Here is a 15008-nt window from a genome sequence, read left to right on the forward strand (position 1 = left end):
TGATTTAAATTTTCCAGGTGTCATAGCTGTTTTTTCAGAGTATGCGTATTTCCTCTGTCTGTGCAAAACTTACTAAAGAAGGAAATGTCATGGGCTATAGTTACTCATCACTGCAGAGGCACCAAGCCTGGAGGCTGCTTGTGCCCTTTGCGCGGAGAAGAGCCACTGTGGGACGTGGACACACACACACACACACCCCGCCGAGGCCTCCCATCTGGCCCCCCGCGTCAGCTGCTCCGGCTGCCAGCCCGACTGTCCCGCTTGGCTCAGGAGTGTGCTGTGTGCTCCGCGTGGCTCCCCTGCAGGGCTCTCCCGGGCTGCACGAGTGACCCACCCTGAAGGGCGTCGGCCCGGGGCTCTGGCTGGCGCTCAGCCGGGCTCCACGTGGGCCTCTCCAGTGGGATGGAGCCGCATTCCGAGAGCAAGGGCCCCAAGGAAGAGGTTGAGCTGGATCCACTCCTGTGAGCTGGGCTTCGAGCCAACAGTGTGCCCTCCGCCCTGGGCACGTCCAGATTTGGGCATGGGGACGGCCTGCCGTGGGTGTCAGGCCCCCAGCCGCCTCCCCCCACCAGTTCCCTGAGCAGGAGGGCGTGGCCTGGGGGAGGCGCAGACGGCCATGGGGAGACAGTCCGTGTTTCCCGGGGCACTGCTGTCACGGCATCGCTGCTCCGCGGGGCCAGGCACGGCCTCACAGACGAGAGCTGCGTCCTCGCTGCGGGGTGAGCACTGGACTTCTGGGAGCGTGCCTGGATTTCATAGCGTAGAAAGCTGGGCATTTTCAGCACTTTCAGGTATTTTCTTGAACAGTAGATTGATTGTGACACCGAAAATCAGGGACTGACCGTGAACCACAACACGAGGTCGTACTTGGCAATGAAAGAAACAGAACCTTGGGCGCGAGCATCCTGCGTTCCCACTGGTCTGGAGGCCTGTGTGAACACAGGCCTGGCGTGGTTGTTCGCACCGCCCCCAAATGAGGAAGCAGCCGGTCTGTACCCCAGCGTGAATGGGTGTGGCCATCTAATCAAGTTCCCTTTTCTCGAGTTTTATTGTTTTGATGTGCTTACCTCGTGTGGTTTCTAACCATTTATTAAGTTATACACGTGAGTAGAGCCGTTTTCCTTTCGCATGGCCCTCTGCGTCTCAGCTGCATTGCAGGCCTGTATCTTTCTCTGCAGTGGTCCTTGTTTTTATAGAGCCCATAAATGCTGTAGGGAGATTCTTACCTCTGCCTGTGCTGTGTGTGTTTGTCATAATTTCCAGGTAGGGTTTCTACTCTAGCAAATCCAGATTTGTAGGGCAAATTAATGCCATCAGCGACATTGCAGGTATCTTTACAGAATTATTTATGTAGAAGTTGCAGCGCTCATCCGCTGGATTTTAAATCCTTGGTAGCCATTCAGAGCAGTGGCCTGATGGCCTTATGGCAGTTTGAAGATAACACAGCCACACTTCAGTAAGACTTCAAAGTCCACTCCTGTTCCTCCACTGCCCTGTCCGTTAGTTTGTGTCAGATTCACATATTTATTTTTGCCAAGGTCCTTTCAAAGAAATGGGCCAGTGCATCTGCAGATTGGCCAAAAAAAGGCTAACTCTTATACTTCTTATTGAAGTATAATATCAGAAATGAATCAAGCATTGTGTAAGTTTAAGAATTGTTACTTAAAAATCTGAATTGTGTTTAAACTCCGTTTTCCAGTGAGGAGAGTGTATAAGTCACAGTTTTAACCCCTTAAAACAATCCTCCGCTCCCCAGCAGCGGGTCAGGAAGGAGCCCGCCCCCGCCTGTGCCTTTGGCGGGAGCTGCCTTCGGGCCCCGCCGTGGCGGCCGCGGAGCTGTCAGCCGCGAGAGCCCTTCCCTCCCTCGGGGGAACTGGGCACCTCCGGCTTAGAAATTAACGGGGAAATAGACGTGATGTGCACCCACGCGCCCCCCGGGTCGGGTCTGCGGGAAGCGCGGTTCGGGCTGGACTCGCGGTCCGTCTGCGCGGGGGGAGGCGGCGGCGTCACGGGGCCGCGGGGCTCGCCGCGCGGTCCCTGCGCCGCCCTCCTCGTGGGGCTGCGGCCCTTCGGCCCAGCCGCTCCGCGGCTCCCGCCCCGGGGTCGGGCCCGCGCAGAGGCCCGCGGTTTGCCGTCCAGCCCCTCGCGCTCCCCGCCCCTTCCGCCCTCCCGGGGCAGGCGGGGAGGTCGCTGTGACGCCGCCGCCCCCGCGACCGCAGTTGGACTGAAGCCCCCCCGTTCCCTGGCGTTTCAGGAAAGCTCCGTGCGGTGCCGGCAGCTCTGCTTTTATTGCTGGACGCGCGCCCCTCCCCCCTCCTCTCCGGGGCTCTGCTCAGACGAGGGGTCCCGGGGGAGGGGCTGGGGGCGCTGTCACCCCAGCACGGGTTCCCTGTCGCGTCCGTGACCGTGGTCGCCTCTCCAGCTGGCGGAGCTCGGCCGCTGCGTGACTCGCCGGAGCCAGAGCGCGTATCTGGGGACCTTGATGAGCAGGAGCGGCCCGGGGCCCTCGGGGGGCGCGGCGCCCAGGAGGCCGGTGAGGAACCAGGCGCCGCGGTGCTCCCGGGCCACCGCGCCGCCCGCCGCCCACCGCGCCGCCCCGGCCGCCGCCGCGCCCCGCTCGCAGCCCGTCCGCGTGGTCACCGTGGCGTTGAGGGCCCGGCCGCACTCTCCGGGCTCCACGTGCGTGACCGGCAGCCGCGCGGGCTCCAGCTCGGGGCCGCGGAGGGTCCAGCCGCCCAGCACGCCCGGCCGCGGGAGGAGCACGCGCTCGGCGAAGTCGGCCTCGGCAGTGCAGACGGGCCGCCCGGCGTCGGGGCAGCGCACGGGCCGCGCCAGCTCCAGCAGGGCCACGTCATTGTCCCCCGTGTCCGCCTCGAATCTCGTGTGCACGTGGACGCCCTTCACCTCCACCGCCGGCGGGGCCTCGCGCGCCCGGCAGCGGGAACCTGGAAGGAGGCCGGGGGTCAAGGTGACTCCGTGCGCCCCGCCGCCCGGCTCCTGCGCGCAGGGGACAGGGGCTACCCCACGGAGGGGCCTCTCCCACACTCTCCTCTAGGAAACCCAGCGAGGTGTTCGCGGGGGCGGGGGCGCGGGCGCGGAGCGCAGTGCGGGTTGCTGAACCGGTCGGAAGACTAGGAAGAAATTAGGAGGAACCTCTCCAAGCCAATCAGAGCTTGGCTTTTCAGATGTCATTTTCTAGGCTGACGTTCTGTTGACTGAAAAATGTCTGGGGATGGAGCGTGGATTTGCGGGTCCTGGGAATCACTGTGGAGCAGTTCACAGCACAGCCCAGGCCCCGGGGCGGACAGGGATCTGAGCTGCTCCATGTCGGTGTCAAGTTAAGTGACAGTTTCATCAGCTGTGATTTCCTCCTTAGACTAAATATTCCGCATTTGTCTGCTTGCTGTGCCCAGAGTTCCACTAGGTATCCCCGTTGCTTTATGACTTTATGAGTGATCTCATTAGTAGGAAGATAAGCTCAGTCTGTACTGCATTAGAAGCAAAAATTCTAGATTAAAATTTTTATTTCTACATAGGATAGTTTTTACTTCCAACGTGATCTTATAAAAATGAATGATAGGGCTTCCCTGGTGGCGCAGTGGTTAAGAATCCACCTGCCAATGCAGGGGACACGGGTTCGAGCCCTGGTCTGGGAAGATCCCAACATGCCGCGGAGTAACTAAGCCCGTGCGCCACAACTACTGAGCCTGCGCTCTAGAGCCCGCGAGCCACAACTACTGAGCCCACGTGCCACAACTACTAAAGCCCGTGCGCCTAGAGCCCGTGCTCCGCAACAAGAAAGGCCACCGCAATGAGAAGCCCGCGCACTGCAACGAAGAGTAGCCCCGGCTCACCGCAACTGGAGAAAGCCTGCACGCAGCAACGAAGACCCAACGCAGCCAAAAATTAAAAGATAAATAAATAAATAAATTTTTTTATTAAAAAGAATGATAAAATACTTACTTGTTTTCACACTAATGTTTCTGTACAAGAGTGAACATTTTGCTGTTGTCAGTACAAAATTGTCCTGTATTAGAACACCTCCACAGAAGTCTTCTCCTTCGGAATTTGTTAGTTTTACCTTTAAAAACCAAACAGACAATAAAGAGTTGGTGCCAGTTTGCAGGATTCGGGGCAGTATAGTGTCGTGGTTAAGAATATGGGCGCACACCCCTCCAGCCAGCCCAGCCCAGCCCACCCACTGCTGAGGCCGCCTCAGTGCACGGAGGGGAGGGGCGGGAAGGGGTGACTGACGGACACTTGGAAGATGGACGGACGCTCAGGAGGACAGACAGCAAAGGTACGGTCCCGCTGGGGACAGATCCCCACCCCCACCCCGCCTCTCACTTGATGTCCCCTCCCTCGGTCCTTCCGGGTCCGCTGGTCACTGAGCTGTGTCCGCCGCCTGGCCGGGCCTCCACCCGGCGGCCGGACGCTTCTGCCCGGCTCCGCCTGCCTGCGAGCAGCAGGGCGAAGTAGACGCGTTCTGCACATGCGCACACGCGCACGCACGCGGGGCTGAGGCGGCCCCTTCACCAAAGGGCCCTGTAAAGCTCTCTGTGGACCATGGTGGTCGCTGTGGTTACTGGGCACTTGAGATTGACTGGTCCAAGCCAGGATGTGCTCCAAGAGTAAAAGGCTGTACACCCCAGAGGGCAAGGACTTAGTAGAAAGAGAAAATGTGACTGTCTCTCATTTTTTACTATTCATTACATGTTGAGATAATATTTAGATGTATTGAGGTAAGTAAAACACACTATCAAAATTAATTTCACCTGTTTTTACTTTTATGCACGTGGCTACTAGAAAATTTAAGTTACGTCTGTGGCCGATATTGTGTTTCTATTGACAGGGCTGTTCTAAAGGACAGACGAGGCAGAAGGGGATGATCTGCATTAGGGGCCTGGGATGCAAGGAAAATGCAAAACGTAGGTAAATCCAAACCCATGTTGGCGGTATGATTAAAAATAATACTTATTTTGTGGAGTTACTAAAAAAGCAAGAAAAGAAAATATTGGTCAAAATAGCAGATGAGCCTAGTGGGAAGTGCTTGAAATAATCTGGGAGAAGGGTAAACATAATAACTTCAGGTATTGCTAAGTTAGATACGAACGTTTCAGTGGCAAGAGTTGTCACTGGATGAACAGAATGTTTGGCTTCCAAACCAGGCAAGGGAGAAACAGGAAAATAACAGAAATAGTGCCAAAGAAGAGAAGTTTCCTGAACATGGCAGTGGAGCTGGACTCCGGCCAGCTGGTTGTGAGCAGGACCCAGGCCTTGCTCTGGCTCTGGACCCACCATGTCCACCTGAGCGCTGCCAGGATGCTTATCTTCCGAGAGCAGTGACATTGGAAACGGTTTTTGGACTCCAAGAAAGGCCTTGGATGGCTGTAAATAAAACTCTGTTTTTATTTGGTGCAAATAATGAAGACACTGAAGCTGTAAGTTCAGAATGAGAAAGTGCTTTGAAGTGTGATGTTGATATTGTAAGTAGTTCACCTAAATCAAAGACGGTGGAGATGACAAATAGGATGAAATTTGTAACAAAAGATTAAAACACGTTCATAAAATGCTTCTGTTACCTGCCACGGGAAAGTCGGAAGGTCCTGCTCGCATCCCTGTGACGTCAGAAGGCACTCAGAGCTGAGGGCTCCGCACGCACACCTGTCTTCATGTGGCCACAGGAAAAGAAAAGTCAGTGCCTCCCAGGGCAGACGTCGGGTTTATCCGTGGCGCTGACCCTTCAGCCTATTCCTGGATGCCCACTAGGTTGAGATAATTCGTGTAGACACAGAGCAGGTGAGATTAAACGACATGCTCTCAGAGACCGCGGAGGCCCCGGGCAAGCCCAGAAGGGGACTGGGAACCCCCGGCCCAGTCACAGAGGAGGAGAGCCCCCCGCCCACTCACGGAGGAGGAGAACCCCCCGCCCAGCCACGGAGGAGGAGACCCCCCCCGCCCAGTCACGGAGGAGGAGACCCCCCCCCCCGCCCAGCCACGGAGGAGGAGACCCCCCCGCCCAGCCACGGAGAAGGAGGTGGCCTGTCAGAGGTCCCTGCAGGAGGAGGCCCAGGGCGGGGCACTCACCGTGGGGGATGCAGGATCTGCGGTCCTGGCCCAGCTTATGCCCCTTCGCACAGCTGCACGTGTAAGACCCCGGCCCCGGGTGGCAGAAGTGCTGACACCCATCCGTCCTCAAAGGGTGACATTCATTTTTAGCTGAAAAGGGAAAAAGGGAAAACCGGACATGTTACCCTGGAAATCGCCATTCTGAAATCTCCTTGCGCACCGGGACTCTGGCTTTTCATTCCCAACGTCGCCAGGGGAGCGTTTGGACTCCCGCGTCAGGAAGGGGCGTGGAGCAGTCAGGGCTGCGTCCTCAGAGCAGCGGCTCGGTTGCGGGGCCGGGTCTGCAAGTCCCTCGCAAGGATCCGTGTTTCCCGGCCGTGGGCTCACTTCCCGCCGCAGCAGCCGCTCCCTTTAAGGGGCTTCTTCCGGGTGGGCATTGGGACGGGGGAGGGGACACGTGCGGGATGAAGCCGGAAGCCCTGCTTTGGCGCGAGTTGCGCTTGGGGCGTCCACACAGCACTGGGCGGGGCGCTCAGCCAGGGATCCAGGCTGGACGTAACGTTCGTCCCGGAAACGGGCTCCGCGACCCTCGGGAGCGTTAAGCGAGTTCACTGCCGCACCAACGACCACTGACGGGAATTGGCGCCGCCCACCCCCCACCGATACAGTCTCACAATGTTGAAGGGACATCAGCTGATGAAGCTGCAGGCCGGGTCACGCACCCACGACCCAGAGAGCCGGGTCTCGCACCCACGACCCAGAGAGCCGGGTGCGGCCCCCTCATAGGCTGGCCCCCCAGGCCCATCACCCCCAGCGGGGTCAGCCGGGCCCCGGGAGAGCGGAGAGTAGATCGTGAATGGTCTGGACGGGGCGGGGGGTTGGGAGGAAGAAGAGGGGACCCCACGGGGGAAACAGGGGGCCGTTCACAAGGTGTGATTCCCGGCGGAAAACCGGGTTCCCACGGGCCTCCTCCTGCTCATCCCCGGGGCGGGGCTCGGTGCGGCCGGGGTGCGGGAGGGGCGGAGGGCGGGGCGGGGGCGGGGCATGAGGCCGGGGAGGGGCGGGGGCGGGGCATGAGGCCGGGGGGGCGGGGCGGGGGCCGGGCGGGGGGCTCACCGAAGGCGCAGTCCCGGCCGTCGTAGCCCGGGGCGCAGGTGCAGGTGTAGCCGCGGATGCTGTCCTGGCAGGACCCGTTGTTGAGGCAGGGCTGGGAGACGCACGGGGAGCCGCCTGCCGATAGGGACGTGAGGACACCCTGCGGGTAACACCCTCCGACGTCCCTCCAAGACCCCCTTTCCTTGCTGGGCGGCCGCGTGACCAGCGCCGGCGCCTCCTCGAGCTCCCCTGTCACCGTGGTCCCCGCAGGGACGCCCAGCATCGCCCAAGCCTCGCCTTCCTCAACCGGGTCTGACCCTTCAGCACGAGGCCCAAGGGAGCCCGGGAGGCCGCTCCAGCTTCCCCCTGATCCCGGCGGGACCCCGGGGCCTTTCCCACCCTCGTCCTCGTCCTCGTCCTCAGGCAGTGCCAGGCCCTTCCTTTGGGTCAGGGGTCCCAGGAGCCCAAGGCTCGAAATCTGGAATCCACTGGCCTCAAGTTAGCAGCCCTCGTGAGCCAACTGCCTCCCCTGACCTTAAAGGGAGGAGAAGAGGAAAGAATCCTGGAGTAGGTGGAGGAGACACTTACCCAGATACGTCTTCCAAAATTCATCCTGTACAAGAGAAACATAAAAGTGTTACAAATGGGACATCTGTTTTTCCATGTTTTCTCCTGTGGCTGGGCTTGAAAATAAGAAAATGTTGATTTTATTCACTTCATAGGAAAATACTGGTTGAAACAAAGAATGTAAAATTCTTTACATCTACTTAATATCATCTTTAATACACCCATGTCCCATGTCCCATTCAGTATTTATTTACAGTGACCCATTTGAGGAAGGGAAAACAGTCTAAGACATGGCACAAACACCACGGCCTCCCGAGGCCCTTTCCCCTCCCGGGCCTGTCTCCATGGCCCCGCTCTGCAGAGTGCCGGATGCAGATGTAAAAAATTCACATCACTTTTTCTGTTTTTATAAACCAAGTCAACAAGGATTAAAAATTTTAAAGTGTGTATGCGGGGGGATGTTAATTTGGGGTGGCGGTACCTAAAATTAGGAGAATTACTCAGACTTAAGGCCTGGAGGGTAAACATATAAGTAATTGCATCTCCCCAAATCATACTCGGACTTCTAACAACTCAAGCACAACTTTACCAGGAAGTTTTAATTTCTCTTAGTTTGATTAAAGATGGTCTATTTCATTTTCTTATACATGGGCATTTAAGAAATTATGATTTTAAAATACTTTAAAAATATATTAGAGAAACGGGTCAACATTTTGTTCACAATCACCTTTAAATATTGCTGCTTTAATATGTAAAACTGGGAAGTCTTTATTACATATTGTACTATTCTGAAATATTTACACACAAATATTCAGCCCTTCTGTCTCCTGATTGATAAGCTTATGAGTAATTGAGAATGGCAAAGTCTCAGTTGTATTATTTAGAGTGTATGTGTTGTCGCTTGTAATCCAAGTTATAGATTATGAGAGATATTCTTACCATGTAGGCATCCTAGGGAGGATCTTTGCGTTGCTGATACATTGAAACAATTACATCTCTATTAAAAATACTAAATTCTGTCAGAGTCCTGTCAAGCTGCATGACCTCTGTGAGCAGTCCGGCCACTCAATGTGCTAATTTGCTTAATCTGAAGAAAGAGTTTAGGTGGTGGGACTGAGCTGCCATCCCGGGTGCCCCACTAACTGGCTGGGGAAAGTGATTTCACTTCTGTGTGTCTGTTTCCTCATCTGTACAATTAAGATTAGATCAACCTCCCAGGTAAGTAAATAGGTTAATTAATTTAGTTTAGTCTCTTTGAGAAAATACGTCCTCTAAGGCAGCGGAATAATCAGAAAGCGTGTGAGTTTGTGGCAGGGGGGATACATACAGTGGATGCGTCATTTTCAAATACTTCTCTTGCTTCCTCATAGACACAGATTTCTTCGTAACATTCCTTTTCTAAATTTCCCTCAAAGAGCTCTTCCAAAAGGTAGGACCTGGCTCGTTTCCATCTCACCAGAACTTCATTTGCTTTTGAGGTGGGAAGAAACACTGCAGAGCAAGACAGGCGTGTAGGCGCCTCAGCGTGGGTGGGCAACCCAAGAACTCCCACCCGCGTCCTGAGGGCCAGGCTCTGCGGTGCTGGGAGGGGCAGACCCAGCGGTTGACCCTTAGACCCGGGAAGAAGTTTACCTCCTGCTCACCACGACGTTGGGCCCCAGGCCCCTTACGTGCAGCCAGGTGAGTAGGAGTGAGCTTAGAACAGGAGGGTGGGAGCCCGCGAGGAAGGGGTGGAGACCGGGCTTGAGAGGCTGCCCCCTGGGCAGTCCTCTGCCAGGACAAGAGCCCCCGATTTCTAGCTGGGCACACGGCTGCGCAGACAGACTCCCCTGGTGCTAAGGGTGGCCGCATGGCTGAGCGCTGGCCACCAAGATGCAAACAGAAGGGCTAGGCAGCAGGTTCCTGGGAACCTTCTTGAAAAAGACAACTGGCGTGGCCCTTGGCCGTTTCTTTGTCCCTCCCTCCACCCTGCTACCTGGGACACAGATGTGATGGCTGGAGCTCTAAGTGTCATTCTGGAATATGAGGATGAGGATCACGGCGGGGAGGACTGAGTAGAGCCTCCTCATAAGGACACTGGTCATTGGATTTAGGGCCCACCCTAACTGAGGATGATCTCTTCTTAATTAATACACCTGCAAAGACCCTATTTGCAACTAAGGTCACATTCTGAGGTTCTGGGTGAACATGAAGTTTGGGGGACACTGCATAGATGGTGTCCACAGATTTCTCCACTGTGAGGAAGATGTTTTGGGATAGGAATGCCCTGTCCCCCAACAGTCTTTAGCCGAGTGTTTTCAGCGTCAATGAAGTAGTTTTTCCTGAATCAGTTATTACCATTTTAATTGCAGAAGAGTGACTTTACACCCCTCCTCCCTTCTGCACTTACTAATCGGCATTCTGCTGTAAAGGAGAATCTTTTCCCCGAATGCTTTGTGTTGATTCATTTATTGAATGGATTTTAAAATTCCAATGAATATTTTTTCCATTTCAGAAGTTCTGTCTGATTCTTTTTCACATCTGTTTGGGCATTTTAATGTCTCCTGTTTTCTTTTTTTTTTTTTTAAGAATTACTTTTTTTCTTTTTTTAATTAATTAATTAATTAATTTTTGGCTGTGTTGGGTCTTCGTTTCTGTGCGAGGGCTTTCTCTAGTTGCGGCGAGTGGGGGCCACTCTTCATCGCGATGCGTGGGCCTCTCACTGTCGCGGCCTCTCTTATTGTGGAGCACAGGCTCCAGACGCGCAGGCTCAGTAGTTGTGGCTCACAGGCCTAGTTGTTCCGCAGCATGTGGGATCTTCCCAGACCAGGGCTCGAACCCGTGTCCCCTGCATTGGCAGGCAGATTCTCAACCACTGCACCACCAGGGAAGCCCTCCTGTTTTCTTGTCGTATCTGTATCACGTCTCCTGTGTTCTGTGTCTGGGTATCAAGGTTTTTGTGAGTCTGATTCTACTCTTTTTCCTGCAAGTTTGTGGTTGTCTTGTTTCCTTGTGTGTTTGGGTTTTTCTTTTACCATGAGAGGCCCCAGGTTGAGAAGGGAGCCCGAGGCAACGAGGACCCATGTCTCCCCCCGACGTGACACTGGATTGTTGGGGTGTCACTGCAGTCACAAGCAGTCGCCGCAGACCCCTGGGCCGACTGCAGTGACTGCTTCTCCGGAGAGGTTTCTCTTTCTCCACCGAGCACCAGTGTCCCGCCGGGGAGCTTGTCTCTTTCCTCCACGTGGTGCCAAGCATGGTCTGAGCTGGGGCGGGGTCTCCTCCTGGGTCCCCTCGGGCCGTGTAGGCTCTGCGCCTGGGGCTGCGAGGTCCCGGGTTCCCAGGGGAGCCAAGGGTGGTGGGCGTGCTCCACTGCCTCGTTCATTCTTTTGCTCCCGTTGGTCTTTTCCCTTGTGCCAGGCAGGGGCATGTAGCAAACATGGGATAAAATATTTACTCTGCTTTCAGTGTTACCGGGAGGGTTTTTCTGGGTATCTGATCTATGGCCCCTCCAGGACAGGGTTTCACGAGTCCTTGTTTTGTTAGGCTGCTTCAGCGGTTTACGTCGTACACGATTGTGCACAGTTGTACGCGGTTGTGAGCTGTGTGCTGCCGGGGGCGGGGCGGGGGGGTCTCTTACTGAGGCCTCATTCCGAGCTTTGGGTTTTATTCTAAAGGTTCGACTGACTGTAAGAGGTATATGACGTCACCCTGTCTCCCTGTCTGCTGCGTGGAGGGAGGGAGGGAGGGGGGCGGTGGCTGGAGCCTTGGCTGAGGTGGGCAGCGCAGCCGAGAGAAGTGGATGCAGGCCCTGCGGTCACGAGTGTCCCAGGACATTTAGGACATCGAAGGAAAGAGGTTATGATCATTTTAATAATATACTTATTTAACCCAATAGATCCAAAATACTTGTTTCAACACACAACAGTTGTTAAAAAAACTATTAATTTGAGTTTGCATTCTGATTTCTGTGCTAAACCTCTGCAATCTGGTGTGTTTTGAGCTCCTGGCGACCTGACCTTGGCCGCCGGTTGGGTGCGGGGGGCGGGGGGCGCATTGGCCGCGCGGGCGGCAGGGCTCCAGGGCCCCCCATCTGCGGCCGCTGGTTTGGGTCTGAATGCGAAGGAAGGTTGAGGACGGGGAGGGGCCCGCGGGCGGGGGGCATGGAGGGGCTGGGGTGCCCTCCCGGCTCCCCCAGAAGCCGTGCCCTACCCAGTCCTGAGCCCCGGACCCGGCGGCCGGCTCCACCTGGGCCCCCGGGGACCCCGAGGGACACGGTCACTTCCAACATACTTGTCACGAACGGCGAAGAGATCGGGAGCTGGGCTCAGATCATGCTGGTCCCGCCGGGGGCCCTCGGCTCCCAGCAAAAGCCCCCGACCCACCCACCCGCAAGCCTGAGTCCGAGAGGATGCCCAAGGTGGCGCCTACCTGCGGGCTGGGCGCCGCGCGGGGCCAGGAGGGCGAGGAGGACGAGGAGGGCGAGGAGGGCGAGGAGGGCGAGCGGCCCGCGGCCGGCCATGCTCAGCCCGCGGCCAGAGGCCCCGCCCGGCTCGGCGCGCGGCGCGACGGGAAACCGACCCCGCAGAGAAAGGCGGCACGCGGAGGACAGCGGGTTTATTGGATATTTTACCGGATAATTCAGTGTCCTAAATAGAGGCTTCAGTCCTGTCTTTTTCTGTTTAAGGCGAAGAGAGGGGAAGACAGAGAAATGAAAGGCCGAGGCCGAGAGGGACGGAGCTGGGGCGGCTCCTGGGGAGGAGGTCGGAGGTCGGAGGTCGGGGGTCAGGAGCCGTCCCCCGGGAACCGGGCCTGGACCGCGGGGGCGGGGAGACACAGGGGCACGTCTCGCCGTCAAGGAAAGCAGAGCAGATGAGGCGGCACAGCGCGGTGGGGCTGTCTCGGACAAGCCGGGCGCAGAGGCTCCCTTTGGGGGGGTAACCCGAACAGAGCGGGGCAGCGGCCCCCTGCCCGGGGGCGGGCGCCCACCGGGCCGGGCCAGCGGGGCTCCTGTGAAGGGCTGGGGAGCCCACCACCTCCCGGTGAGAGCAGCCCTCCTGGGGCACCAAGTGCCACTGGGAAGGGGGCCTGGGGGACGCTCGGGAAGAGCCTCGCTCAGCGCCACGAGGGGGTAGACACTCTGACCTCCGTCCGAGGGGACAGCAAACTCATCCCCCCTCACCGAGCGTGTCAGCACGGGCCCCGCCTGTGGGCGCTCTGCCTCTGTCCGTCTCAGTCTCTGACTCTCTGTCTCTGTCTGTCTCTCTCCCTCCCTCCGCCGGCAGCCCGCACCCCGGGCTTCCCTCCTGTTAAGGGGCCCCTGACGAGAACCCGCACGGTGCCCTCTCCCCCCGCATCCTCTTGGTTTCCTTCGAAGGCTCGTGTAGCGTGTGTTCCCAGCTGCTTTGTTCTTTCTGACGTGGGCACCTCGGCGACCGGGGCTGAACCGCGTTCTTGGCAGGAGCCCTGCTTCCCCTCCGCGTCGTCGGTGAGGACACACCCCCGCTCGGTGATGCGCCCCGGGCTCTCCTGACGCAGAGCTACCCCGTCCTGTTTGTAATTCAAGTTGCGCCGGGCGATGCTCGCTCGGGATGACTTTCCCCAGGGCTCTGGTACCTCCATCAGGGTCTCGTGGTGGCTGTCGTGAGGGTCCCTCTAGAACGGAAACGTCACCCTCCAGCCCCGAGGGCCGGGGCTGCACCTGCAGCGGGCAGAGGCCTCCAGGGACCCTGCGTCTGCAGGTCGCCGGCTCTCTAAGCCCGCCCCCTCCCCCTGCCACCCCGCAGCCATACAGCCGCTCTGCCCTCCCCGCTCCAAACGCGGCTCTGTCCCAGGCGTGTCTTCGCCCTCCCCCCTCAGGGACCGCGGGTACAGGTGAGCGGTCCCTCACCCTCGGGAGGGACAGTCAGACCCTGAACCCCCCGCCCCCCGTGGTTCCTCACGGTCGGCTTCCTGCTCACGTCTGTCCCCGGAGGAGACTTTCTAGGGGACATGCAGTGGAGCGGGACCGACTGTGCCCACAGGGCACAGGCCTGGTTCAGGTCCACCTGGAGACGAGCTTTGAGGCAGGTGGTCCCAGGGCCCACGGAACCAGCATCCGTGCGACCCAGACGAGCGGCCTCCCTACAACGCTGCCCGAATTCCCTCTGGAACCTCACTGAGTCCAGCTCTGTTTCCCCACGGGGAAGGTTCAGCGCCTCGGGCGGTGGGGACCCCTCTGCCCTCCGCTCCCAGGTGCCCAGCTCCCCTTGCTCTCTGACCCGTGGGCTTGGCCCCGCTGGTGAGAGATGCAAGCCTGGTGGGAAGGAGGGCTCCCCCAGAGCTCTCTCCGGACCCCAAGCAACCTGTGGGCTGACAGCCCATCCAGGTTTGCTCTGGACAGAGACCCCCGTCCCTAGCACGCAGGGCCTGGCCGTCCGAGGCCTTCTCGGCCTTTCCATCCTTCACTGGCTTGACCGTTTCTGGGAAGCCCGTTTGCGTTGATTTTTGCAAACGTGCAGATCTCCTGTTTACGCAACTGCCCAGCCAGTGACCTTGGGGGCTCTCGTACTGGAACTTTGAAAGTTTGCTTAGCCGAGTTACGCAAAATGCAAACGGTACCGGGAAACACGGCAGGTCCCATCTGAGGTGACTGCTTTTTCTAGAAGCATGTCTGGTTTTCCTGGCCATTTGGCTTGAGGGCCTGGAGCTGGTGAGGACGGGAGGGCTCGACCTGGGCTGTGACCGCTGGAGGAAGGGCGGCCCTCCTGCAGCCCCCCAGAACACACCTCGCGAGTAGGGTAGCAGGGGGGTGGCAGGGGCTAGCCAGAGCTGGGTTCGTGCTCTGGGCTGTGGCCTAGAGGCAGACTCCAGAGCCCCGGCCTGGCGACAGTCACACCCGGGGGCGTGCCCGTGGCTCCCTGGGATGCGGCTTTGAAGCCACGTAGAGAGCCTGTCTTTAGGTCAACATTAAAATGCCCCTGCCAACGAGCCCTCTGGGCCCTGCCTTCCCAGGGAGGCTGCCTCTCCTGGGAGGTGACTGGGGGCCAGGAGGGCAGGCGTGGGGAAGCCCCACCCGACCCCGGGGAGGGGTGCTGGCCCTGGCGCCCCTGTGCTCCCAGAACCCCGCTGGTTTACTCAGCAGCGTTGTGAGGAGCCAGGGGGGCAGCTGGCGGCCTCCAGGACAGAGAAACGCACTGTGAACAGAAAAGGCCCCTCAGTTTTAAGACTTGGTCTGGGAGCCCTGGCCCATCCTATGTGGGTAGCACTTCCCGAATCCTGAAACCTCCCAGCTGGCGACGGGAAGGCAGGGTCCCGGG

The 15008-nt window shown here is 58.0% G+C and overlaps 1 protein-coding gene across 1 annotated transcript; it reads right to left on the bottom strand.

Moving 5' to 3' along the window:
- Positions 1-2248: 2248 nt before the first annotated feature.
- Positions 2249-13482, bottom strand: PROZ (protein Z, vitamin K dependent plasma glycoprotein). The gene is made up of 8 exons (XM_082435236.1): positions 12142-13482; positions 9059-9222; positions 7753-7777; positions 7186-7299; positions 6088-6219; positions 5583-5668; positions 3964-4081; positions 2249-2945 (listed from the first exon to the last, which is right to left on the bottom strand). Exons 1-8 carry the CDS (start codon positions 12230-12232, stop codon positions 2371-2373), a joined length of 1305 nt encoding a protein of 434 aa, XP_082291362.1. The 5' UTR covers positions 12233-13482; the 3' UTR covers positions 2249-2370.
- Between the last annotated feature and the right edge of the window lie 1526 nt (positions 13483-15008).

This window comes from Balaenoptera physalus (genome assembly GCF_965194825.1).
Source record: "Balaenoptera physalus genome assembly, chromosome: 18".
Classification (NCBI taxonomy): domain Eukaryota; kingdom Metazoa; phylum Chordata; class Mammalia; order Artiodactyla; family Balaenopteridae; genus Balaenoptera; species Balaenoptera physalus.

Bases quoted from the DNA above. Each gene is read 5' to 3' on its own strand.
- PROZ (XM_082435236.1), bottom strand. From the start codon at position 12,232: ATGGCCGGCCGCGGGCCGCTCGCCCTCCTCGCCCTCCTCGCCCTCCTC. The intron at 9,223-12,141 runs GTAGGCGCCACC...CTTGCTCTGCAG, and splicing joins GCGCGGCGCCCAGCCCGCAG to TGTTTCTTCCCACCTCAAAA. The intron at 7,778-9,058 runs GTATGTATCCCC...TCTCTTGTACAG, and splicing joins TTGAAAATGACGCATCCACT to GATGAATTTTGGAAGACGTA.